Source organism: Cynoglossus semilaevis, chromosome 19 (assembly GCF_000523025.1).
Source record: "Cynoglossus semilaevis isolate Cse_v1.0 chromosome 19, Cse_v1.0, whole genome shotgun sequence".
NCBI classification, from domain to species: Eukaryota; Metazoa; Chordata; class Actinopteri; order Pleuronectiformes; family Cynoglossidae; genus Cynoglossus; species Cynoglossus semilaevis.
The window spans coordinates 4,620,460-4,634,166 of record NC_024325.1 but is presented as its reverse complement, the minus strand read 5'-3'; the positions used below and the strand labels follow the sequence as shown (position 1 = coordinate 4,634,166).

General features: G+C 37.3%; 3 protein-coding genes across 3 annotated transcripts; 2 read left to right on the top strand and 1 right to left on the bottom strand.

Annotated features, from left to right (window-relative positions):
* Positions 1-298: 298 nt before the first annotated feature.
* On the bottom strand, positions 299-3,353 carry zcchc10 (zinc finger, CCHC domain containing 10). The gene is made up of 4 exons (XM_008332447.3): positions 3,174-3,353; positions 2,287-2,448; positions 1,978-2,019; positions 299-996 (listed from the first exon to the last, which is right to left on the bottom strand). Exons 1-4 carry the CDS (start codon positions 3,212-3,214, stop codon positions 774-776), a joined length of 468 nt encoding a protein of 155 aa, XP_008330669.1. The 5' UTR covers positions 3,215-3,353; the 3' UTR covers positions 299-773.
* A 232-nt stretch (positions 3,354-3,585) lies between these two features.
* Positions 3,586-7,441, top strand: camlg (calcium modulating ligand). Its single transcript, XM_008332446.3, has 4 exons — positions 3,586-3,905; positions 4,555-5,000; positions 5,279-5,344; positions 5,454-7,441. The coding sequence occupies exons 1-4, from the start codon at positions 3,755-3,757 to the stop codon at positions 5,643-5,645; spliced, it is 855 nt and encodes a 284-aa protein (XP_008330668.1). The 5' UTR covers positions 3,586-3,754; the 3' UTR covers positions 5,646-7,441.
* A 3,084-nt stretch (positions 7,442-10,525) lies between these two features.
* On the top strand, positions 10,526-12,013 carry LOC107990031 (ATP-binding cassette sub-family G member 4-like). The gene is made up of 4 exons (XM_025065605.1): positions 10,526-11,122; positions 11,241-11,409; positions 11,486-11,586; positions 11,667-12,013. Exons 2-4 carry the CDS (start codon positions 11,262-11,264, stop codon positions 11,877-11,879), a joined length of 462 nt encoding a protein of 153 aa, XP_024921373.1. The 5' UTR covers positions 10,526-11,122; positions 11,241-11,261; the 3' UTR covers positions 11,880-12,013.
* Positions 12,014-13,707: the final 1,694 nt, after the last annotated feature.

Here is a 13,707-nt window from a genome sequence, read left to right as displayed (position 1 = left end):
AAATTACAGTATTACAGAGATCCATCTTGAATGAAACAAACACGTGACAACTAGATTGTTTACTGTTGTTGCATATAATTAACCATACATAAAACAGAAACGTGGGTTTCGTCCTCACCAAAAATATCTTGAAGATGACAATTAGCAGCTCAGAATTTTTACACACCAAGAATGACAAAGATTTCATTTGTAAAATTTTAAACGAGAACCATGTGTTCTTAAATAATAAAGATAATTCATAGAACTAGGAGGCACAGGTTTAATATGATTACTATTCATAAAGTGATTTCAGGCAAAGCCAGTTTTATTAAACATTTATTTTACTCGGAAACAAGTATTTCCATAGCAACACCATTTTACTCCAGTCTCAACATACAGTATCAAAAAAATTATTCTGTGTTCCTTTTCTAAGGGGCGCATACTAACATTTTTTTCTTCCCAATTCTACACATGAAGTTGTCAAGGTTTAGGTTGAGTAATATACTTTGTTAGACTATAAAATATACTTTAGTACAAAAATCACAGGCTTTCATGTGACATAGCAAATTATTTTCAGCAAATTTCCTTGTCAGCAGACTACAACCTCAGGAAAATGTTAGTACGAGTACAATGTTAGAAACAGACCATATAGTTTGTCAGCAAATGCAACGTCTAATTTAATCCTTATCATATTTCTGCCAACATAGCTGTACAAGCAGTTTGCAGCTCTGAGTTTCATAACCCTAAAATGTACAGACTGGGAAAAAAGAAAAGCCACTAAACAGTTCAATGGTTTATTTCTTCTTTTTCTTTTTCTTTGGAGGTCCCTGATCTGAATCACTGCTGCTTCCTGAGTCTGAATCTGAAGACGAGGAGGATGAGGATGAGGAGGAGCTGTCACTGCTGCTGTCACTGTCATCTGAGGAGGAGCTGGAGGAGTCGCTGCTGTCAGCCGATGAGTCACTCGAGGAACTGTCTGAATCGGAATCGCTGCTGCTGTCGCTGGAGTCTTTAGCTCTGAGAGGTGAAGTGGGAGTGCACAGAGGAATGAACAAGAACACGATATTATCAGTGCATATAGTGGTAAAAACACATTTGAACAACCTAGATACGACATGGGCTTCAGTGGCTGTTCAGATGGGACAAAGCCAAGGGAAAAGGAAACAAGGGTAAAAGTGAAATAAAACAGAGATGGAAAAAATAAAGTATTCTAATGACATGTAAAATAGAGAAAAGAGACATTTTCAAATTTAGATTGAAAGTGCTTGCTGTTTAACAAAAAACCCACTTTGTTTAAAACAATATGCTGCAGTAATAGCAGTGCATTTTACATTTTACTATCATAATTTGCCATTGTCAAAATGGTATAACACAAATATCTATCTCTATACATCTACTTCTATTTCTCTCCCTTCACCATAATTTTGCAAATGAGGGCTCAGTGTGTTGGGTAAGGATGAAGCAACACTTGATTGAACAGTTGCTGATGTCTCACCCTCACCTCCTCCAATCTTTGACAGCATCTGGCCCTCCTACAAACAGCTGCTACTCTTTAAAAAGTCCAACTCAAACAAATGTATATTTGATAAACAGCGTAGAAATGTTCTGTATTATCTTCAAGTAGTTACTAGGAAACTTCAAGTGAACAGAGTAATGTAAAAAGGCCTTTTAACTGTATGGACTTAGAAAGCTTTACCTTGGTACTACTATGCTATGTATGGTACATTTTTTAAATTTATCTGGATTTATTAAATGTGTAGTTACTCAAAACCTCCAGTAGTGGGAAGCATTTCAAAACGGGCCCAATTTAGGTTTTAAGTGTGAAACGAACTATTACGACCTAATCGTAATCCAAATCTGTTTATTTCCAATGACACATTACATTATTCAAAGTATATACATGATTAATTAATAGTGACATTAAAATAAATGTTTCAAAATTTTGAAATATTTATTTTAAAAAAATATTTACATGTGACACAAACCATAGTTACTTACTTCTTTTTGGCCTTTTTCTCACTGGACCCTTCTGTTTCTGGTCTATAAATAAAAAACAATAGTATTTTGTGTATTTTGTATTTTGACTATGGTTAAGCATATTTTGTTGAGTATTCTATACATCTTTTTGGCTTTTTAACATAGTGTATATTTAAGTTGGACTAAAACTAAAAAAAGGAGTTAAAAAGACACTGATACTAATTATTGTATAAGGATTGCAGAACATCCCGCTAAGTGTTTTATGCATTCTATAAAAGAACTATATATATATATAAAAGAAAGACAGTGAAATGAAGAGAAATGCCTCACCCAGTAATGCTTTGCTGTTGGTTTTCATAAGCCTTAATTTTTTGTTTCAGCTCCACTGTCCGTGTAGGTCTGTGCACATATTTCCTCTTTCCTGTGCACTCGTAGGTCCAGTGTCCCATCTCCAAACACTTCTGGCAACGCACATGCTGTTTGTTTGCTTCTCTAAAAAAAAAAAGTAAAAATAAGTGTGAGGTTACTGATTTTCTAATGAATACACGATAACAAAGAACACATTGCCAATTTTAAAATTAAAATAAAAGGATAAAACAAAGAACCATTCACCAGCACACTACTTCTCTGGGAAAGTCTCTGGAGTGAGTTGGAGTTAGATCATAATGCATGAAAACCGACATAAAACTACAAACTGAGAACATCAAATCTTCAGGGCAAAATCCAGAAATGGTTTATGATTTGGGGAAATCATTCAAAAATATATATAACAATTGTTAGTATTTATATTATTATATACTATTTTTGATGGCGTAGGTATAATATTTTAACATTTATTTTTTTCTGCTTTAATGGAGGGCTTATGTATATCTAATGTACGTCCTATTTACATGTCGATTAAAGGCAGTGATGAAGCATTAGTAAAACGAATTGCCGCTGAACAGCGTTGAATATCAATTGTAAATAATCTGTAATCTTTGTAGTGACCTCAAATGCTCGATACAGACCTAAATATAAAGAGAACTACCTCGTGATGGAACACTAATAAATTCGGTTCCCAAACAAAGCGACGCATTAGAGTTTCTTTTGGCACGAATAGCGCCTATTACTCATTTCATACGTTTAAGCCGGGGGTCACGACTGTTTCGAGAATAATGTATTTCAGACAAAATTAAATATAGTTGTTAATGAAACGAATAACACAAATATAAACTCACGCCTGTCTTCTTGCGATTAATCTGTGCATGGGAGTCGCCATGTTGCAGTTTACGTCTTCTTCGTCTTCCTGGGTACGGCAGAGGAGACGTGCTGACTACGTAACACTGCCCTCCCAATACTAAGGTGTCGTTTTGCACCGAAACGCAGCATCATCTGCTAGAGTAAATCAGGCACCACATTTAGTTTACTTTAGTAAGTTCCTACATTTTTGCACCACATAAGTTACGTAAGGAAGGGAGATAAGGAAGAGGCGCATTAGTAATATTTGAACCATATTTAAAACACTTTGAATAGTCGGGTCTGCAAATGGTGCTGATGCCTTTTTGTGTTCTCTTAATTTAATTTAATTTAAGGAAACGGCAACTGTGTTTCCTTCATTTAAAAAAATATATTTTAAAAAACAACCCACCTTGTTGTATGATGACGTCAACACTGTGCGCCGCGGAAGCTTGACGTCCCATTGTCCACACGGCTATGTTTACCGTCTAGTTGACTGCTGGAGCCCTTTGTGTTGCTGCGTATTTGTGGTCGTTGCCTCATTCCAGAAAGTATTTGCTGGCTTACGTTTGTACTTGTCAACATGGAGTCTGCAGAGACAGCCGAAGAGAAGACCAGCTCCATTTCAGTGGCACAACGTAGAGCAGAGATCCGCAGGAGGAAGCTGCTCATGAATTCAGAGGACAGAATGAACAGGATTGTAGGCTACGCTAAAAACGAGTCTGAAAACAATGGTATGAGACGAGACACTATCGCCCCTGCTGTATTATGTATGTGGTCTTGACGGTTTTCCCAATTTTGCTTTTGCTACTTAGCCTACTGTCTTTATTAGAACACAACAACATAATGATGTCGTCATGATCTTTGATACAGATGTGCTGAGTAACGTCTGCTGGTAAATTCACATCCAATTTATGGTTTAGATTGGTCTGTAATTGATAATATTCTATTGATTGTTGGAATGACCCAGAAAGTATAATCTTCTTAACCCTAACCCTTTATTGCAGTGAGGCTGTTGATTAGGATGTGAGGTTAAAGTGGCTGTGATAACCTTTACAATTGTCAGCATTTATACAGATATAGTGCTACATACACAACAGATGTGGCCTTTACTAGAGAGATGTCAAAGCTGTGGCCAGCTTGTGACCTGAATAAAGCAAACAGGTACAGCCATCCGTCCAAACCAGGGGATATGGGTCTAATTACAGTGTGATTTTTGCCAGATTAGCTATGTGAAATTAATCTAGATCAGCAGGGCACACAGAGTGGAAGAGTGGTTGGTGGTCTTAGAGAAGATATAACAAATGAATGAATGTTCCCTTAACATTGTACAGACTTACGACCTCAGTGCTGTCATTCATTATTTTCCTACATCCTCTGTAGGAGCATCTCGACGTCCAACAGAGCCCCGATTTCACCTTGACCTTGATAGAACAGAGCAGTGGTCTTCTTCCTCATCTTCACCCAGGCCATCTCCCTTCCTGCCCGAGGCTTCTGGGTATGGAAGTCGCTCCCACAGTGCCACCCCAGAAAGACGGGGCTCACCGCTGCCAGGCTGCAATGAGTCACCTGTAGCTTCGCTGGAGGATGACATCGGAGTGTTACGCCAGAGACCCAGAGGAGAGCGGGTGTCAGATGACCTCAGTGGCTCTCCACGCCGAGGATTCCAGACGTATCTGTCTTTTGATGATGCTATGAAGCTGGCCAACAATAAACCACCCCAGGACGAGGAATCTGATTCCGAGGAGTTTGACACCTTCAGAGTCTTTAGGCTGATTGGCAGCATCCTCCTTGCTATTTTTGTCAGGCTTTTTGTTTGCAAATATTTGGTGAGTTTGAGGTCAGTAGATGCGAGTTGGCCCATGAAAGCTTAATGATTGGCTTTTTAATACAAAATAGAACATGCTTTTGTAACAGGTGCCACTCCTTCAGCTTTTTGCTAGTGCCAAATATTATTTACGAAGACTTGGTCTGTGTAGTGCCAGAGAGTATAAAAACATGGGACACACCGCCTATGTGAAACAAGGAACTCTGCTTCCTGTTCTTTGACTAACTCCTATTGTATAAACCCCTGTAATTGTGTGTGATGTGTTTTTTTCCCTTTCAGTCTATATTTGCTCCATTTCTGACTCTTGAACTTGCCTACATGGGGTTGTCAAAATACTTCCCAAAGGTGAGTTTGCATAAGGTTTTCATATTGAAACAGTATCATGTGGTTTTATTTATTTATTTATTTATTATCTCAATTAATGTTATTGCTTTTGATACTGTTGTTGCTCCAGGTGGAGAAGAAGACCAAGACCACCGTACTCACGGCTGCCCTGCTGCTGTCCGGCATCCCAGCCGAGGTCATTAACCGCTCAATGGACACATACCGGAGGATGGGCGATGTCTTCTCTGATCTCTGCTTCTATTTTTTTACCTTCATCCTCTCTCATGAGATACTCCTCTTCGTGGGCTCAGAGACTCCCTGATGAAGAAATGAACCTCTGTAACACACCGCTCCTCCTTCTTTGACCCCAACCTTTGTTGCCCAAAGGAAAGCTCAGTCACAACTCTGTTCCAGATCGTATCCCTGTGGCCTATTTTGATTGCTTGTATTTTGGAGTGCTCGATTTGTTAAAATGTTAAAATCACAGGCAGGTATTTAAATTATAAACACATCTTTAAGTGTTATGTGGCTTGTTGCTAATTCAAAAAATACAAAATTCCACTCAAATACAGCTACTACTTATATTCTGACTTCGGACTGGGCATACGGAAGTACCCGAATGCAGTATCAGTTACAGCCACTACATGCTGCTAATTCTGCTGCATATTATATCAATCTGTCACTAGAAATGTCAGGACATACATTTCCTAATAAAGGAGCTCTTACCTTTTGAAAATTAGTTCTTCAGTGTAGAACTTTGTGTGGGAGCATATATATATATATAGAGTGTATATATATATGCACCCACACAAAGTTCTACTTCTGTGTGTCAAGTGTAGTTCACATTATGTTTTTCTATAACCTGAGAAAATGTGCACCCATTACAGCTTTTACTGTGTGATGGGGCGTAATGTAGTTTGGATGAATGTAATAAGTTTCTGTCTGGCATTTGATAGTCAGATAGCATACCTAACTGTTGTCAATGGATGTCGCTGTGGCACAGATAAACTGACCAGTTGGACTGCTACAGATCATACAGACTGCTTCATTTCAGGAATGCATGCCACATGAACAATGCTCCCAAAAACTTCTTTGTGAGTATATTATTTGTTCAATTTAAAAAAAGTTTTGATTGCACCTAATTTCTCAATGCAACGATTGGCGTGGAAGACAGTGAATTAGAGTCAGATCAATAAACAAAAGAACACATTTTAGAAGTGAATTCTGGAGCTTGTCCATCTGCTGCACTCAGTCCCTTTTCTCTTCTTCTAGTCTCAAGTTCAGGTGCAGAGTAATACTACTGATGCCTCATACAGAAGGAGAATGCATGTAGTGTTATAGAGTATGTTGGTCTGTTGTGTCAAAGATGTGTGAATGGTAATCGAAAGCTTTAAAAAATCATGTAGGAGAAACGCATCATTCTTGATAAATAATGGCTGACTGTCAGTCAGTGACTGAATTAAATAACAAACGTAAAGGCATCGTTGGAAACAGGCGACTTACTTTCCTTCACAGTAAATGTAGTTACATTTTAGAAGACACACTCATTACTTCTGGTGTCTGATTAAATTGTGTAATTATCCTTTTATTACAGTAAAATATGTAATTACTGTCAGAGATATGGTCAGTAGATTTTTTGTTTGTTTGGGGTTTTTTTTTTTTGCAATTTAAGCTGTGAAGACAGAAATATTTAGACCTTAAATATGGGGTGAAATATTTTTGCACGGCTTCCTGACATCCTCTGTGTCTAAGTTGGTGATAATGTGTGATTGACAGGGATGTTTTGTTATTTTCTAACTCTTAAGTGTTGTTTGGCAGTGGGATTTACCTGGTATCCTTCAAGGCCGGAGCTTCTGTGTGCTCAGTAACTCTGGTGACGTGTGCTGCTTCAAGCCTCATTAATACAAACAATATACTCTGTTGTTTAAGTACACAAGCGTGTACTTTTATTTAAGTTAATTTATTACTGTGAATATTCTTTTCTGTGAATACATTTGTGTGATCTACAGTAATGAACAACCTCTCTGATCTAACTGTTTATATTATTGTTTGCAAACCGACTGTTTTTCATTGCTCTAACATATTTGAAAATAAACAGCTTGGGTTGAAACTAAAACAGTCGGTGTGTTTGAATAAATACATTTGTTGTGTTGGTTTCCAAACATGTGAGGCTGCTACATTGAGCCAACCTGACTTATGTGAACCTAACCTCAGATTTTCTTTTTTTACTTTTTAAGGAAGTGCATCATTCCTCTACATCTACAAGTCCAGCAAGAGAAGAAAGTTTAAACCAAAGTATGAGAATCTAAAAATGATGAATATTCAATACAGGGACATAAGGATTGCAAAACCCTTTAATGGTAAAATTGTAATAGTTGTAGTTTGCAGTAATTGTATCAGCATGATCACCTTTTGCACTTTTGTAACAGTATGAAAAACATCTGGCATTTATAGACCTTACATCACTTAAAAATCAAATCTACAGACATATGTAGAGAGAAAGGTAATGACAAATACAATTGTTATATAAATAATGCAGAAATAAGTGCAGTAATAAGATGATAATTAAAAAGAAACAGCAGAGACAATGAAGGCAGAAAATGCAGCATGTGAGCGTTGATGTATGTTGTCTAAATACCATCAATACTACAGTAAAATAAACTGATGCTGTGCATTTTTACATTTTCTTTCTACCAATGACTTTTCTTTAAGATTTCACATCTTTGCAGACTTTTATTACATTTGTGCCAGTTCAGAAATCCTTTCATAATAATTCACATATTTTTTCCCCTTCTACAGTGTCTTTAAATCCTCTTTAGTTTTGTCTTGTTTCTTTGTATCTGATAAAAAGGCAGCACAGCAGTTAACTACAGTGTTATGGTCACTTGTGCCGTTGAAAGAAGCCATCCACAAAGGGAGGAAGAAGAAGATCAGCTGACCTTGTCTCTGCAACACTTGCCTCCTTGAATTTAATTTTGTTTTTTTCAAGGTTTGAGTGATACACTATCAACAAACTTGGTTTGGGGTTTTTTTCCCATCTGTTCTTATTATTCACAGAATTGTTACATTATTGTCCTTGACCCTTTCCATGACACAGACAGAGTGACGAGTCTTTCTGTCCCAACCAGACGTCAGATCAGATTTTAACAAGAACAAAGAGGTCAGAGCCCATTGGTCCAATTCTGATGCCTTTACACTGACACACACTCAGCTATAGAACACATGATGAAGTTCTACTGCTCAAATCGAATCACTTCATGGTTTAGGTCCAAAAATTCATGAATGAAATGTTAGTGGAATATAATCTCAATATAAGCTCTGAGATCGACACACTCAGGCCAGTTAGTAGAGATCTGAATTCTTAGAGTAAATGGTGCAGCAGGATTTAGCTGTGATTCTGCACACAGGTGGAACAAACTCCCACTGCAACTGAAGGCAGCTGAAATGTGACTATTTTAGGTCCAGGTTAAAAACTTTTATCTCACTCTCATGATTTAGTTCATAGATTATTTAATTATGTGCTTGTAATGTAAAACTATATATATGTGTGTGTGTATATATATATATATATATATATATATATATATATATATATCCTTCTCATGCCATTAATGTCCGTCAATGATAAGTGTGAGTGACTTTTTGTATTAAATACATTACAAATAGATAGATACAAATAGAATTGCAGTTTGCATTTTATTTTTTCTTTCATAACACTACAACATCAATGTGTCTGAACCAACTGACCCTTGTGGCCTTTTTGTGTAGCATTGAATATGGCTGCCAAGAAACATGACCAGACTTCAGTCAGAATCCCCACACCAGGCTCCAGAGATGTGAGAGGAGCAGCTCAGAGGACACTGCAGCCTAACGTCCAGGAGAACAAACACGGCCAAATCACAGAGTCTAACTCTTTTTCCCACCTCCCAAACCGTCCTGCTGTTGTGAGCAGTGGTGTGTTACAATGACAAGGAGTTCACTTTCAAGTTAAAGCTTATCAGTTCACAAGAGTGAGGTGCACCTATACCACGGTGCCCCCTTGTCACTTGTGACCTCTGTAAAATGCAGAGGTCACATGTGGTCTCTAGCAGTGGTGTGTTACAATGAAAAGGAGTTCATTTTAAAGTTAAAGTTTCAACAGCAGAACAGACTGTACCTTTGCAGGATTGCAACAGTTTGAATTCACTAGTCAGGCGTGATTGCCTACGTAACTGTTGTCCTTGGATGTTGATGTGGCACGGATAAAAATATTCTTTTTATTCTGGTCAATTCTACTGCTACAGTATAAACAGGCTGCTACAGTTCAGGAATGCATGACATAGATATGAGATACACTCAAAGTCCACTTTCTGTTCTTCTAGTCTCAAATTCAGCTGCAGATTAACACTACTGATGCCTCATACAGAAATAAACAATGGCCGACTGTCAGCCAGTGACTGAATTAAATAACAAAACATAAAGGCATCGTTGGAAACAGTCGACTAACTTTCCTTCACAGTAAATGTAGTTAGACTAGAGAAGGTTTACTTTACTTCTCTTTACTTTTGGTGTCTGATTGTATTGTGTAGTTATTTTATCTCTTTATTACGGTAAAATATGTAATTACTGTCAGAGACACGATCAGTTTCAAAGCAGTTTTATGTGACTAGTTTCTCTCCACTGTAGAACAAAAAACCCAAAACAAAACAATAAAAGCAACACGTGTTAAAGTAATGACAAATACAATTGTTATATAAACAATTCAGAAATAAGAGGAATAAGATGCTGATTGATGATAAGATGATTGATGATAAGATGATCAAAAACATAGCAGAGACACAATGAAGGCAGAAAAAGCAACATGTGAGAATTGACGCATTTTATCAATAAACTTGGTTTAGGTTATTGATCCCATCTGTTCTTATTATTCACAGAGTGACCTAATACATTAAGGCCTTTGACTTAAACTTGGTTTAGGTTATTGATCCCATCCAATGTTCCCTCTAAGCTGCTAAATAAATAATAAGAACTAAATAATAAGAAAATAATAAGAATAATATTATTATTAATAATAAGATTATTAATAATAATTAATAATATTATTCTAAATAATAAGAACAGATGGGATTCCCATCTGTTCTTATTATTCACAGAGTGACCTAATACATTAAGGCCTTTGACTTTGAAGTGTGAGTGACCTTTTGTATTAAATAAGGAAGAACACGGGGCAATAGTTTTTTCTGATTCATTTCACAGATTTTAACTCAAAGATGATTTGTGCTTACTGATGCCAGGTTGCAGTTTGCATTTTATTTTTTCTTTCATAACACTACAACATCAATGTGTCTGAACCAACTGACCCTTGTGGCCTTTTTGTGTAGCATTGAATATGGCTGCCAAGAAACATGACCAGACTTCAGTCAGAATCCCCACACCAGGCTCCAGAGATGTGAGAGGAGCAGCTCAGAGGACACTGCAGCCTAACGTCCAGGAGAACAAACACGGCCAAATCACAGAGACTAACTCTTTTTCCCACCTCCCAAACCGTCCTGCTGTTGTGAGCAGTGGTGTGTCACTAGTCAGGCGTGATTATCTACCTAACTGTTGTCGTTGGATGTTGATGTGGCACAGATAAAAATATTCTTTTTATTCTGGTCAATTCTACTGCTACAGTATAAACAGGCTGCTACAGTTCAGGAATGCATGATCTTGGTGTGACACACGAACAGTTTATTAAGGGCTCTAACTTGCAAAGTTATTCTGCGTACAGTGTCCGGGACACACACCGGAGCCTGGAGACTCTCTGTACGCAACATCTTTGTGAGTATATTCTTTGTTCAATTTTAATAAAAGTTTTAAAATAAAATAATTATAAAACCCACGTAATTTACTTATTTTGCTTTTGTTCACATCAAATGTTTCTCATTATTTTTCCAAGGTTCTGACCCATCTCCGCCTCATGTCTCATCTGGTTGTTGGACTGCTGATTGGCTGTCTCTGTCTCAGCATTGGAAATGATGTCACTGAAGTTTACAACAACACTGGTTGCCTCTTTTTCTCCATGCTCTTCCTCGTGTTTGCTGCACTGATCCCAACTATCCTGACCTGTAAGTGTCGTCCACACCCGTCATGTTCATTTTTAGGTTACAGTTATAATAAATCAACATCACTGGTGCTCCACAGTTCCTCTGGAGGTGTCTGTCGTTTTGAGGGAACATCGCAACAACTGGTACAGTCTGGAGGCCTATTACTTGGCCAGAACTGTAGCTGCGCTACTTGTACAGGTAACACTACTGTGCTGTAAATTAATACTCCACAACATGATGTTACTACAGAATACTGACACTATCAATCATCTTTACAGGTGATTTATTCAATCATTTACTGCAGCATTATTTACTGGATGACTGGACAGCCTTTCGTGGCCTATCGCTTCCTAAGCTTTGTGGCCATAGCCACGTTGACAGCACTGGTAGCCCAGTCACTTGCTCTCTTCATAGCGGCTGCATCACCATCAGCAGAAGTTAGTTCATCTATCTATGCATCCATCCACTCTTCACTGTACAACTCTTTCTAAAACAGTTATTGCCTTATCCACAGGTGGCCACCTTGACCTATACAATCATAACTGTACTGCTGATCAGGTAATATACCAAAAACACTCAGTTGTAGTAGTTGCACAAAAATAGTACCAGGGGCAAATACTCTGATTTTAGGCTAATGTTTATAATATGTAGGAGAAACGCATCATTCTTGATAAATAATGGCTGACTGTCAGTCAGTGACTGAATTAAATAACAAACGTAAAGGCATCGTTGGAAACAGGCGACTTACTTTCCTTCACAGTAAATGTAGTTACATTTTAGAAGACACACTCATTACTTCTGGTGTCTGATTAAATTGTGTAATTATCCTTTTATTACAGTAAAATATGTAATTACTGTCAGAGATATGGTCAGTAGTTTTTTTGTTTGTTTGGGGTTTTTTTTTTTTGCAATTTAAGCTGTGAAGACAGAAATATTTAGACCTTAAATATGGGGTGAAATATTTTTGCACGGCTTCCTGACATCCTCTGTGTCTAAGTTGGTGATAATGTGTGATTGACAGGGATGTTTTGTTATTTTCTAACTCTTAAGTGTTGTTTGGCAGTGGGATTTACCTGGTATCCTTCAAGGCCGGAGCTTCTGTGTGCTCAGTAACTCTGGTGACGTGTGCTGCTTCAAGCCTCATTAATACAAACAATATACTCTGTTGTTTAAGTACACAAGCGTGTACTTTTATTTAAGTTAATTTATTACTGTGAATATTCTTTTCTGTGAATACATTTGTGTGATCTACAGTAATGAACAACCTCTCTGATCTAACTGTTTATATTATTGTTTGCAAACCGACTGTTTTTCATTGCTCTAACATATTTGAAAATAAACAGCTTGGGTTGAAACTAAAACAGTCGGTGTGTTTGAATAAATACATTTGTTGTGTTGGTTTCCAAACATGTGAGGCTGCTACATTGAGCCAACCTGACTTATGTGAACCTAACCTCAGATTTTCTTTTTTTACTTTTTAAGGAAGTGCATCATTCCTCTACATCTACAAGTCCAGCAAGAGAAGAATGAATATTCAATACAGGGACATAAGGATTGCAAAACCCTTTAATGGTAAAATTGTAATAGTTGTAGTTTGCAGTAATTGTATCAGCATGATCACCTTTTGCACTTTTGTAACAGTATGAGAAACATCTGGCATTTATAGACCTTACATCACTTAAAAATCAAATCTACAGACATATGTAGAGAGAAAGGTAATGACAAATACAATTGTTATATAAATAATGCAGAAATAAGTGCAGTAATAAGATGATAATTAAAAAGAAACAGCAGAGACAATGAAGGCAGAAAATGCAGCATGTGAGCGTTGATGTATGTTGTCTAAATACCATCAATACTACAGTAAAATAAACTGATGCTGTGTATTTTTACATTTTCTTTCTACCAATGACTTTTCTTTAAGATTTCACATCTTTGCAGACTTTTATTACATTTGTGCCAGTTCAGAAATCCTTTCATAATAATTCACATATTTTTTCCCCTTCTACAGTGTCTTTAAATCCTCTTTAGTTTTGTCTTGTTTCTTTGTATCTGATAAAAAGGCAGCACAGCAGTTAACTACAGTGTTATGGTCACTTGTGCCGTTGAAAGAAGCCATCCAAAAAGGGAGGAAGAAGAAGATCAGCTGACCTTGTCTCTGCAACACGTGCCTCTTTGAATTGTATTTAGTTTGGAGGTTGCAGATTGGAAAAGTTCATCCACACTTCCATACTCTTCGGACTGGACTCAGAACACTGCAGCTCCATTTTAACAAGAACAAAGAGGGATAACTGGCTTGTGGCGACCTAGCGTTCATAC

Bases quoted from the DNA above. Each gene is read 5' to 3' on its own strand.
- zcchc10 (XM_008332447.3), bottom strand. From the start codon at position 3,214: ATGGCGACTCCCATGCACAGATTAATCGCAAGAAGACAGGC. The intron at 2,020-2,286 runs GTGAGGCATTTC...TTTTATTTATAG, and splicing joins CAACAGCAAAGCATTACTGG to ACCAGAAACAGAAGGGTCCA. The intron at 997-1,977 runs GTAAGTAACTAT...TTCACCTCTCAG, and splicing joins GAGAAAAAGGCCAAAAAGAA to AGCTAAAGACTCCAGCGACA.
- camlg (XM_008332446.3), top strand. From the start codon at position 3,755: ATGGAGTCTGCAGAGACAGCCGAAGAGAAGACCAGCTCCATTTCAGTG. The intron at 3,906-4,554 runs GTATGAGACGAG...CATCCTCTGTAG, and splicing joins AAACGAGTCTGAAAACAATG to GAGCATCTCGACGTCCAACA. The intron at 5,001-5,278 runs GTGAGTTTGAGG...TTTCCCTTTCAG, and splicing joins TTTTTGTTTGCAAATATTTG to TCTATATTTGCTCCATTTCT.
- LOC107990031 (XM_025065605.1), top strand. From the start codon at position 11,262: ATGTCTCATCTGGTTGTTGGACTGCTGATTGGCTGTCTCTGTCTCAGC. The intron at 11,410-11,485 runs GTAAGTGTCGTC...GGTGCTCCACAG, and splicing joins GATCCCAACTATCCTGACCT to TTCCTCTGGAGGTGTCTGTC. The intron at 11,587-11,666 runs GTAACACTACTG...TCATCTTTACAG, and splicing joins TAGCTGCGCTACTTGTACAG to GTGATTTATTCAATCATTTA.